At 45.6% G+C, this 11,886-nt stretch overlaps 2 protein-coding genes across 4 annotated transcripts in view; both read right to left on the bottom strand.

Annotated features, from left to right (window-relative positions):
* Positions 1 to 10,738, bottom strand: part of GLB1 (galactosidase beta 1) — a 72,369-nt gene extending 61,631 nt beyond the window's left edge. Inside the window, exons 1-2 of one of the 2 annotated variants that reach the window (XM_073333089.1) lie at positions 10,654 to 10,733; positions 4,074 to 4,141 (exon numbers count right to left, since the gene is read on the bottom strand). Coding sequence is in view for 1 of the 2 variants with exons in the window: in XM_073333087.1 (XP_073189188.1) it covers positions 10,654 to 10,719 (66 nt within the window). In the remaining variant the exon portion in view is untranslated. Of the gene's footprint in view, positions 1 to 4,073; positions 4,142 to 10,653 lie in introns of both variants that reach the window. The other variant, XM_073333087.1, reaches the window with a different exon arrangement.
* Positions 4,148 to 10,737, bottom strand: TMPPE (transmembrane protein with metallophosphoesterase domain). 2 transcript variants are annotated; one of them, XM_073333090.1, is made up of 2 exons: positions 10,654 to 10,737; positions 4,148 to 6,947 (listed from the first exon to the last, which is right to left on the bottom strand). In XM_073333090.1, the coding sequence occupies exon 2, from the start codon at positions 6,851 to 6,853 to the stop codon at positions 5,534 to 5,536; it is 1,320 nt and encodes a 439-aa protein (XP_073189191.1). In that variant the 5' UTR covers positions 6,854 to 6,947; positions 10,654 to 10,737; the 3' UTR covers positions 4,148 to 5,533. The 2 variants fall into 2 exon arrangements, with proteins under 2 accessions (XP_073189191.1, XP_073189193.1); XM_073333092.1 differs by lacking the exon at positions 10,654 to 10,737 and adding an exon at positions 8,643 to 8,900.
* Positions 10,739 to 11,886: the final 1,148 nt, after the last annotated feature.

The raw sequence follows: 11,886 nt of genomic DNA, 5'->3' as shown, positions 1-11,886 counted from the left end.
ACCATCTAGGGAAGTGGTTTGACTGTGTTGATATAACAGGGCACTTATGTCAGCTGGAGACAAATTGGAGTGTGGACACATGCACAAATAACATGACGCAAGGTAACTTATGTCAACCTAACTTTGCAGTGTAGACCAGGCTTTAGAACAGCCTCCCAAGGGAAGTAGCTGAAGCCCCATCACTTGAGAGAAGATTTAAAACTAGATAGGCTAAAGTGATCCTGTATTGACAGGGAACTGGAATGGACGATCAAATGGGTCTTTTTCCCATCTAACTCCTATCAATCAAAAACCCATCCATAGGATGTGAACAGAATTTGGTCCAATAAAAGGTATTACCTCACCCACCTCATCTCCCTCTAAAGCAAGACTATAGACAAGGAGACAATGAATAGTTGGATAATGGAAGCTATTTAGGCCCTGATCCTGAAAACACTTAAGCACATGCTTAACCTTATTCACGTGAGCTATTCCATTAATGGGGACGATCTTCTTACGTGCTGATCCTATAGTCCTTACATAGGCATAGCTCTCATTTAAGTCCATGGAATTCTTCCTGCAGAATATGGCCCCTACCATATCAATCAACATGGACATGTTGATCTGCCTCTCCTACTGTTCTGTTTAATGCTCTGAGGTGTGGTAAGAGGATGCAGCCATCTTTTTTATGACCATCAAACAACATATGATCCAACTCCAGGCACAACACATTAGATACCCTCCTTAACAACAGAGAGATTCCCCCTCAGCCTGTCTTCACCACCACCACTCAAATATAAAACCCAACTAAGAACCACTCATGCATTCTGCTCTCCCTCCCCTTGATCTTCAATTTTCCTCATCTCCGTCCTTGCAATCACATTACATGACTCATCTCCTCAACCTGATAACATTGGACTCACTGTTCTCAGCTTGGATGTTCCATGTTACACACAGGTTTAATACAGTGACATTCCCTTTTCACTTGCACTCAGGAATATCAAAACCTTCAGCACATAGAGTGGCCTGGACACATGGTACATTACTTTGCATTTGTGCTTGATTAAGTTTAATTGTAGCACTAAAAATATTTTTTAAAAAGGTAACTCCTAAATAGATATCAGTAGGCAGTTCCAAAGTAAATTGAATGATCATTACAGAAGACACTTGTCTCCACCAGTGAACAATATTAACTTTTTATTAATTGCTTGGCACAGTAACAATCTTAGCATTCAATGTGTTATGCTTATAAAAAGCACATGGGATCTTTTCAGGGCAGAAGGCAATACGCCGCATTTATTGAAAATAACACAGTCAGCATATGCATTCAATCACACACACAGGTCCTGCAGATGGTCTTAATAGTTACCAGGCTGTTGTACCTCAAGTCAATCTAATCGCCAGTTAGATTGGGCACGAGTGAGGAGCTGGGTTCTGTCCGTCACAACCCAATGCTCTGAGGCTTTGCAGGACTGAACCCAGAATTTCATGGCAAAACACCCCATCTTTATAGCTGTAAATTCCCATTTGAGTTCATGCATTTTGCAATGTCATCCTGTAATCATTAGTCCTTAAATGGTGTTAATCTTGGGGTTGTCTGCTGTTACAGGATGACATTACAAAATGCATGGTCTCAAGTGGGAATTTACAACTATAAAGATGGGAAGTTTTGCCATGAAATTCTGGGTTCAGTTCCCCAAAGCCTCGGAGCTTTGGATCACGACCGACAAAACCCAACTCCTCACTCGTGCCCAATCTAACTGGCCATTAGATTGACAGCCTGGTAACTATTAAGACCATCTGCAGGACGTGTGCGTGTGCATGCATATGCGAACTGTTATATTGTCAGTAAATGCGGCATATTGCCTTCTCCCCTGAAAAGATCCCGTGTGCTTTTTATAAGCATAACAAATGCATTCATTATATCAGTACTATGGATTTATAAACATGCATACTGATTCTCCAATTTATATGGTTTCTAATATAACTTTCACAAAAATTGATTGTAGGATTTGGGTATAGCTGCAATGGTGCTCCGAGTAGCCTTTTCAATAATTTTGCATTCTAGTAGAAAAGAAATCAAGATCAACAAAAATATTTAATTAAACCCCAAAGAAATACAGTCACAATTAAAAACAACAAAAATAGATGAAAAATGTTCAAAAAATGGTGAAAATATTCACAGAACAATTTAAAAATCACCTACTTATTTGTGGTAGGAGTCAATTTTCCATACTGATTTTTGTACACATATGTGTTTTCTTGGGAAGGGCAAGAGAGGAATCTAGATAAACAGTTTCTCAGTGAGCACTGAAATGTCAAACACAGAAACAACCACAGTGCCCACCTCCCATGGGAGGTAATTAGCTAGACAATTAGCTGCATAACATAGCAATAATCCTCAAATAATTTAATGATTAGAAAAAAGTGGTCAAGAGAGAATGCTTTGCACTACCAAGGGGGAGATATGGATTTTAACTCAGGTCTTTCACTGAGTTAAACAACAGGGGCTGGAGGCTATCATTGGGGGCTATCTACATATCTCATGCTGGTCAGGTAGCAGCAACACTAAGTCAGCCAGGGAAAGAGCAGTCAGAGAAACATAAGGCACACACACAAAAAGTGTATGATATAACTTGAGCCCCAGACATGTTTTGGGATCCTTCAGATGAAAGGTGTTCCAGGTCTTTCACAGGCGTGGGTGGGTGAAATTTTGTGGCCTGCGTTGCGCAGGAGGTCAGACTAGATGATCATAAAGGTCCCTTCTGACCTTAGTATCTATGAATCTATGAATACAAAGCATTTTGTGAAGGTGCAGTGTATTATCACTGTTTTAGACATTGGTAAACTGGGGAGAAGTGGTCCAGTGGTTAGGGGGTTAGCTTGGGACTTGGATTCAATTCCCCATCTCTGCCACAAGTTTCCTCTGTCTCGGTTCCTCATCTGCTAGAACTTCTCTACTCTCACAGGGTTGATGTGAGGAAGATTGTGAGGTGTTTCAGATACCCCAATAACGAGGGCCATCTGAGTTAGACAGAGGCACAGAACCATTTAATAAAGATGTTGGTTTGCCCAGAGCCAATTTTCAAGAACAAGAGGGTGCACAGTTTTGGTGGGTGGGAACAGAATAGAGAAATAGCTGGACAGTGTTTATATGAGGAGAGAGAATCCTGTATCAGCTTAAAGAATTAAAGGGACACTGTCAGATTTAAAAAAAATTAAAAATCCCTTATCTATACTTACTAATAGCATCTCAGATTAGAATACCTGGGAAAACAGTGAAAAAAAGTCTTATTTATTTTTGCACTTCAGTCAGCTTGGACAGTAAATATAAATTAATTCTACTTCAATTTTTGATTCTCATGCCCTAGAAAAATGTGGGAGAACCGAAAACAACCTGGTTTTATTTATATTAAAAACCAAACAAATATTAATTTTTTATCTATATTAAACTGCACTAAGAAACATGCCAGACTGAAGTACGGATTCAAACTCTAGACAGTGCTCTTTAAAGAGACACACAAAAAAAGGCCATTTTTTTCATAGCAGAACAATTAGAGGTCAGGGCGCTAGGAAGTCTATACACAAACAGAAGTTACAATAGAACGTCAGAGTTATAAACACCAAAGTTATGAACTGACCAGTCAACCACACACCTCATTTTGGAACCAGAAGTACACAAGCAGGCAGCAGCAGAGACAAAAACATAAAAATAAAAAGCAAATACCATACATACTGTGTTAAATGTAAACTACAAAATAAATGAAGGGAAAGTTTAAAAAAAAGATTTGACAATGTAAGGAAAAGGTTTCTGTGCTTGTTTCATGTAAATTAAGATGGATAAAAGCAGCATTTTTCTTCAGCATAGTAAAGTTTAAAAGTTGTATGAAGTCAATGTTCAGTTGTAAACTTTTGAAAGAACAACCATAACGTTTTGTTCATTTTGAACATTTCAGAGTTTGAACAACTTCCATTCCCGAGGTTTTCATAACTCTGAGGTTCTACTGTACTTGCTATCTAATCTAGTTCTGGTCAAGGGAAAACATTAATTTACAATCTAGATAATGTTAAAGTAAGTTCAAAGTTTCAAGTACCTTTCCTTTGAGTCACAGCAGCTTTGTTTTTAAGTTCTCTCTCTCCCCAGTTGCTGGGTAAAAAAAACCTACCCAAAACAGAAAGAAGAAACTTACTATATACAATGGAAAGAAACTAACTAAACCTACCCAAATAATATAACTGGGGAAAAAAAGTCCCGTCCCCACCACTAATTCTTTCAATTGTAGATTTTAAGGTTATGTCTACATTAGAGACCTTACAGTGGCACAGCTGTACCTCTGCAGCTGTGCCACTGTAAGGTCTCCTGTGTAGCTGCTTTATGCTGACAGGAAAGAGCTCTTCTGTCAGCTTAATTAAACCACCCCCAACGAGTGGCGATAGCTACGTCGGCAGGAGAGTGTCTCCCATCAACATAGCGCTGTCCACACTGGAGCTTCTGTTGGTGAAACTTATGTTGGTCGGGGGTATTTTTTTCTACACCCCTGACCGACAAAAGGGCTAGTGTAGACATAGCGTAAGTGTTACTCATACCAATGGTAAAGTACTGAATGCTCACACTGAAGTGGGAGTTTTAAGTTAACAATGTCCCTTTTATAAGACCTTTATTAGATACTCACTAGATGACCGGTTACATTTAGGCAAAACAAGGAAGCTGTTTCCACCCGGCCCCACTATAAAAGTCTCTCCAATTGTTATGATTTAGGTTTTTATCTAGATTTTAAAGGAGCAAATGCACAGGGCCTAAGGTTGTCAACCCTCCAGGATTTTTCTGGAGTCTGCAGGAATTAAAAGATTAATCTTTAATTAAAGATTAGGTCATGTGATGAAACCTCCAGGAATATATCCAACCAAAATTGGCAACCCTAGCACAGGCATCGTACTTTACTGGTCATTTTGCAGTAGCACCTACAGGCACCCCATACAAATTTTAAACAGAATCCTTGTTATCACCTAAAAATACCCCGTTCACTTCCCATTGTAGGACAACTCGATAAACCTCAATGAAGACTTTGTAGAGCACTGTGCAAAATTTGCATCCACAGTTTCACCACACTTCCCAGTGGGTGAACTCTACATCATCATCATGAGTTAGGCGGCACTCCACCAATAAACAAGTGAAAAATGGAATGTGAACTAATAACAGATTACAGATATTAAACATGCACAGTAAGCACACTTAAAACGAAACACTGATCTCATGGTGATCTCTTTAAAATGCAGGATATCAATAGCACAAATAACTCATCTGATTGATTTATTCATCGCTTCCACTCATCTGTGATGGGTGTTTGATAAGCTTACTACTATGTGGCAGAAGAAACAGTGCTTTCTGCACAAAGATCAGCATCAGACTTACAGAACCAAGTCCATCACTGCTCTAACTTCACTGGCTTCCCCGGAGTTACATCAGGGATGGACTTGGCTTGGGGACTTATGAATCAAACCGTCAGTTATACTGGCTGATAGATGACACAGAATTTTTAAGTTGGCAGACCATTCAGGGAGAGTGCAGGATGATCTCCGTTATTTCAGCTCTGCTGCCCAGCCTCATTGGAATTCCATAATACATAGTCCCCGGGCTGACATATACGAAAGTGCTCTGCCCAACTTTATACAAGCCAACAAAGAAGGGATTCAGCAAATAGGCACCAGCATTCAGAGGGAATATTTGCCCACCGTGAGTGTGGCCAGAAAGAATCAAATTTATGTCTGGGCGATCTTGGAGAGCCCATTTTGCAGCCAGTGGCTGATGAGCCAGAAGTACTATTGCATGATCAGCACTGCAGTCAACTAGGGCTTTTTTTAAATCCATGCCATGCCCAGAATAGCGCATAACCTGAGCTTCAATATCATCAACCCCAGCCAGACAGAACCAATCATTGCTGCTCCTTGGAGAAGAGATCTTCACATTCTCATTGTGGAGTGGATGAATGTTAAATGACTTCAGTAATTCAAACCAGCTGTTGACATCAGAAGTATAATACTCGTGGTTTCCAGTGACAAAGTAAGTTCCCAATGGGGAATTAAGCTCACTAAGAGGTTCAACAGCAGGTCGGATGGCCATCACTTCAGAATCTGATAGATCACCTACAATCACAGTGATATCGGGTTTTAAAGCTTTGACCATCTGCACAACCATTGCAAGTTTAGTCTTCCCTACAGTGGGTCCCAGGTGGATATCTGATAGCAACACCACCTTCAGGCCATCCATGGACAAAGGCAGTTTGTGAACAGGAATCACCACTGAGGTCACTGCAGGAGGCTGGGAGGCATTCAACAACCCAACAGCAGTCAGAGCAACTGTCACCATAACAACCAAAACAGGTTTCATCACAGTTTTACTACTCTTATTGATACCACTTGTCTTAGCACCTCTGCTGACCAAGAGTTTATAAACTTGCTCTACAGAGCCCAGAGTGAAGAGAAAGAAAATAAGGATTATATAGGCTCCTAGACATGTGTAAGAAGCTAAGGAAAAGAAATAGGGCTCTTCTGCAACAAGAAACAGCAATGTAAAAAAGCTTGAGTGTGCCAAAGCTAGAAACGTTAGCACAGCTATTTTCCATGGTAGGAAACAATAGGAGTAAGCAGCTGAAAGCCTGTAGAATGTGGTCACTATACATCTCCAGATGTAAAGAGAACCTATGAGCATCAGCGCATTAACAAACAGTGCCATCTGTAATCTCCGCAGCCACCTCTGTGTACCGAACTCAAGTTGCTCTGCCAGGAAGGTCTGGGATATCATCATGGAGAAGAAGACAACTCCAGCAGCCACTGCAGCCTTTGCTTCAAGCGGCAATTGCTTGAAGGAGATCATCTCTACCGATTGACAGTCCCTGCACCTTCCTGTTCTGTTTGAGTTTCCAGTAGGTAAGAATGTGGTTGTGAAGGGACTTCTTGGTCAACTTGGCCTGCAACCAGGAACCAACAACAGCTTTTTGATATTAAGACATACAATCCCCCCTTCCCAGTCTAGAAACCAGAGAGAGATATTATTTGGCACCCACCACCCAGGACACCAAGGCTGGTGGAGAGACCACTATCACTATCAAGGATAGCTATAAAAGATTTAACAACTTAGAATAAAAAGCATCTAGAACTCTGACAACCCAGTCCTGATCTCTATAGTCTCCCATCCTCAACATTCCCATTGATAAGTTAGCACAAAAACCTGTGAATACTAAACCAGTAATAAGAATTCTCCTCACAATTTCGGGATATTGTCTCACAAATCATACAGTGATGATTGCTTTCCAATAACCAATAAAATATTACCAAACCCTGCTTACTCCATCCAAGAAACACAGCTACAGTTAATTAACACTTTGCACTCACTACCTAATCTGCTTCCCTCGCACAACACCATCTCCATTCCAACACGACACCATTCCATGAGAGTAGGTGTCACTGGTACATAATGTTGCGGTCTCAAGAGCCCAACCAAAAAAAAAAAAAAAAATCATCACTGACCCATGATGGTGACTACATTCACCTCAGAATAATGACATAACCATCAATCATTCAGTTCCAGCCTTCAGCCATTCAGGATCACTGGAGCACAAACACAGAGCATGCAAACCACTTCCCACAGCTCATCCCTTACTTCTGCTCTTCAGATGAGCCATAGGGGAAAAAATGAGACCTGCACATGCACAAAAATCCCTATGAGACAGCCTGGTAAAGTTGTTATGAAAATTTGCCAGCCCAGGCCGAAAAATATACAGCCCTGCACTTCTCAAGATGATAGTTTACTCATTTATGGTGAGCAGAATTTTGAAAGCTAGTTTAAATTATATAATTAGTACGGTCACCAGTCCCTTCCACACCTGCATATTCTAGGCCAGGATTTATGGAGACTCTGTATCAACCTGGTCTGGGAGCTAAAGAACTACTGAGACCTAGACCATCCTTGTCTATACCCTGCAGCCTCAATAAATAAACCCCATTTATATGCATTCTGATGATATTCTGTCTCTCCCCCACCCCCTTTTTATTTTTAAGCCAAGAGGCCACGACACTGATTATTTAAAGTTTTAAACTAGTGTTTGCTTTTTCAAAATAATTAAAAAGACCACATACTGTGTTAGAAGCTGCTGTCAGTTTAAACCAGAACTTCTCATGGAGTTACTTTGCTTTTTATTGTGTGTTAACATTCTTTAGAATATGTATACAACATTAAAACAGACGATTATTTAAAAAAATGCTAAGGGTTTACTTCAAATGCATAAACCCAGAAGAAATGCTGCATTAGAACTCCCATAGTACTCTTCACTCAGGCCTTAAGCTTAAGTATTGCAACTCATATAGGCCATTAGCAAGACTGTGTAACTCTGGATGCAATCTGATGCAAATCTATATAGAAAGAGCAAGTAGCATGATAAAGCATGTTAAAAAAGGCAGAGAAAAGGCAGATACCCTTCCCCGTTCTCAACCCACGCTAGTAAATTAATGTTTTCTACCTGGTATATTGTCAGAACTCTGACACCATCAGACAAGTGCAGAACAGCACAAAAACAAATTCAAGACAGACAATTAAAGATCTAGAGTCATCTAATGTATAACTTGTCACGATAGATTCTGAATAATAAAGGCTAAAATATGCCTACCAAGAGGCAGGGGGCTTTTTTAATGACAATTCATGGCTTTCAGGATATCCTCGATTTTTTCTTTATTCTGGATGAGAGTTCAGAAAGCAATGAGCAAAGCTAAGGCCTTGTCCACACTGGCAAGTCGCCGCGCAGTAAAGCAACTTTCTGCGGTGTAATTCCTGAGGTGCACACGCTGCCAAGCCACTTTGTGCGCCGAAGTTCCTCAGTTGCAGCGTTGAAAAAGAAAACAAAAAAAACCCCACAACCCACCCACAAACACCCACCTTGATGAGAGTTGTAAGCCTTAAAGCTCAGAAGCTCTTGCACTGTATTAGCAGTGTAAACACATTACAGCGCACAAAGCAATCAATTGGCCTCCGGAAGTGTTGTGGCTGCTCTGCTCATTGTTTTGAATTCTGCTGGAGACCCGCACCCCTCCCAAGCTGGGGAGGGAGGCGGGGGCTGATATCAAGGTTTCCCCCACCCCCTGCCTCAGGACTGCTTGCTTCCTGCCACTGTCTGCTGACACACACTGTCCCCCAAAACACACTGTCTCTCCTCCCACCTCTGTACACACACACACCCCCCCTCCCTGTCACACTCTGCCCCAGCCCCGCCTTCAGTTGAAAAGCAGCTCACAATGTAGTCGGATGCCCATGGAACAATGGGATTGGGAAACCTGCATCATGTGATGCTGTGCCTGCCCCATGAGGCATTGGAAACCCTTCCCAAAGCACCCTGCGGGCCAGTTGCGCAGTGGAATAGCTACCACAATGCACTGCTCTCTTTGCCATTGCAAGAACTGCTAATGTGGATGCGCTCCACCATCACAAGGAGCACAGTGTGGACACACAACAGAGGTTTAATTCCAGCACTTTCATAAAAGTCATATAACTTGTTGCGCAGAAAGTTGCCAGTGTAGGCATACCCTAAGTGTATCACTAAACAAGGTGCCACAAAATCTGCTTGCTGTAAGACAAAAAATTGCAAACACTGCCTCAAAAAAGGTCAGCCTCAAAGCTTCATAACCAAGCGAGGAGAAAGTGGGCAGGATTCTACTAAGAAAAGTAACAGTGTTTAAGGATATGTCTTCACTGGCAACATTAAAGCCGTGCCACAGCAGGACTTTAACATGGCTGTGGAGTCGCAGCACCAGCACTGCGAGAGAGCTCTCCCAGTGCTGTGTAAGAAAACAAAACCAAAACACCATCCCCACAAGGGGAGCAGCTCCTAGCGCTGCGGTATGGTCTACACTGCCACTTTACAGCACGGAAACTTGGAGCGCTCACCAAGGTGTTTTCTCACACCCCTGAGCGAGAAAGGTGCAGCACTGTAAAGTGGCAGTGTAGACAAGGCCGTAGCAACCCGCATCTGTCCTGTCCACCAACCAAGCTGAATAAAGGAGCAGTAGGCTCCAGCCATCTCCTCAGGCATCAGGTCCCTATTGGACTTGGGTGGAGAGTTAGACAGCCCCTTGCACATTTGCACAGCTTGAGGAGTGGGGAGACACAGACACACCTGTTCTCGGAAAACACAGACCTGGTTGCCCCGAGACACTACCCTGCTCCATATGCTTTACACCCTCTAGCCAACCCACCAGGTAGAGAATGGAATCTGGGCTCAGAGGACACGAGGAGTGCCTGCCACACATCCAACTCATGCACCCCACCTCCTGCAGTCAGCCCCGAGGAGGAGGTGGTGGGGAGCCAAACAACTGTACCTAGGCCCCAACTCAGCCCCCTCCATATTTGCAGTGCGTGTAAATAAAAAGAAATGGGAGGGGATGGGGCTCCAAATTCCTCTCCAGGGAGTACTTCCCCTGCTCCCCAGCCGCGTCTCTACACATGATCCCCCTGCGCAGCCACGGACGCCCTCAAAGCAACTCAGCACCCGCAAGGCGCCCTCCACCTCCCGCAGCGCAAGGGGACGGCACGGGCCGTGCCCGCTTCCGCAGGAGCCCAGCCAGGGACGGGAGCCCCGCGCCCCAGCACGGCAGCTCTGCGCGCTCACTCCGCGGGGAAACACTTACAGCTCCGCCGAGCCCCACGGGAAGCAGCACGACCAGCGCGGCGGCGCGGAGCAGAAGGCGAAGCATGGTCGTCCGGAGCCGCCGGCCGCTGGGACCCGCCCCATCCCAGCCGCGTCTCCGGACTCCCCGGAGTCAGCTGACGGGGAGACGCGGCTGCGCCGCCCCCCTGCCTGCCGCGCCGCGCCGCTCACCCAGGGCAGGACTATAAAAGCCCCCGGCACAGACGCACAGCACGGGGCGGGATAGGGGGATCCGCACCTCCCCGCACGTGGCCCAAAGGACACTGCAGCTCCTGATCGAAAGGAAAGGGAAGGCGGGAGCAGCTAACAGCACCACACTTCCAAGGCCTCGCTTCCTTCCCCTCCCCTAACAGGTATTCCCAAAGCCGGGACCTCTCCGGCCCCGGTACACACCAGAAGAAACGAAACTACGATTCCAAACATTGGCAATTTCAGCATGCCATTTTCACACACACCGTCACCACACCCGAGGCAACCCCACCCCCAGGGGAAGCGCACCGCCCGGGACGGGGCTGCCGCCCGCACGCCCGCTCCCGCCCCTCACCTGCACGCACCTCGCAGGGGCAGCTCCCGCACAGCCCGCTCGCCTTTCCTCACAGCTCCCGGTCCTCGACACAGCTCTCACGCCTCCCTGGGGACGCCCTCCCGCACTTGGCCTGCCTTTTGCTCGCTCCGGGAAACCCGGGACGCGCCCCCCGGGGGCCTCCCCCTGACCCGTCTCCCGCTTCGCAAGGCCCCGGGGGAGGCAGGATGGGCCACCGCCGCCTCCTCAGGGAGACCAGCCCAGAGGCGACCAGCACCCACCTTTCCCACTTACCGGCCCCGAAGCCGAGGCAGGGACTGCTCCAGGCCCGCAGGCAGCCTTCCCGGCCAAAAGGACAGCGGCTGCCTCCCTCCCCTCACTTTCAAAGGGCCAGCTGCCAAGGAGGCAGGCTGGCAAAGGGCTTCCCTCAACCAGCCAGCCCAAAGGCCCGGGCTGCGCCGCACGGCAAGGCTTCTGGCTTTCCTTTCTCCCAGCCTCCAGAGGCGGGCAGGGAGCGCGAGGGCAGACAGGCCTTGGGGCGCCTGCCGCCGCTTCGGCCACCTGGCCTCCCACACCTGCTGCCAAGGGGGCAAGAGCGCCGCCTGGTAAGAAAAACAAAGACGCCACGGGGCCGGGCGCCCCAAGCCCTCGCCCTGGGCTGCGGCGGGCGAGGTGGCTACGGCCTGCGAG

This window comes from Lepidochelys kempii, chromosome 2 (assembly GCF_965140285.1).
Source record: "Lepidochelys kempii isolate rLepKem1 chromosome 2, rLepKem1.hap1, whole genome shotgun sequence".
NCBI lineage: Eukaryota > Metazoa > Chordata > Testudines > Cheloniidae > Lepidochelys > Lepidochelys kempii.
This window is presented reverse-complemented; position numbering and strand designations above follow the sequence as displayed.

What these genes read in the sequence shown, in the direction of transcription:
- TMPPE (XM_073333090.1), bottom strand. Translation starts at nt 6,853, where the DNA reads ATGATCTCCTTCAAGCAATTGCCGCTTGAAGCAAAGGCTGCAGTGGCT.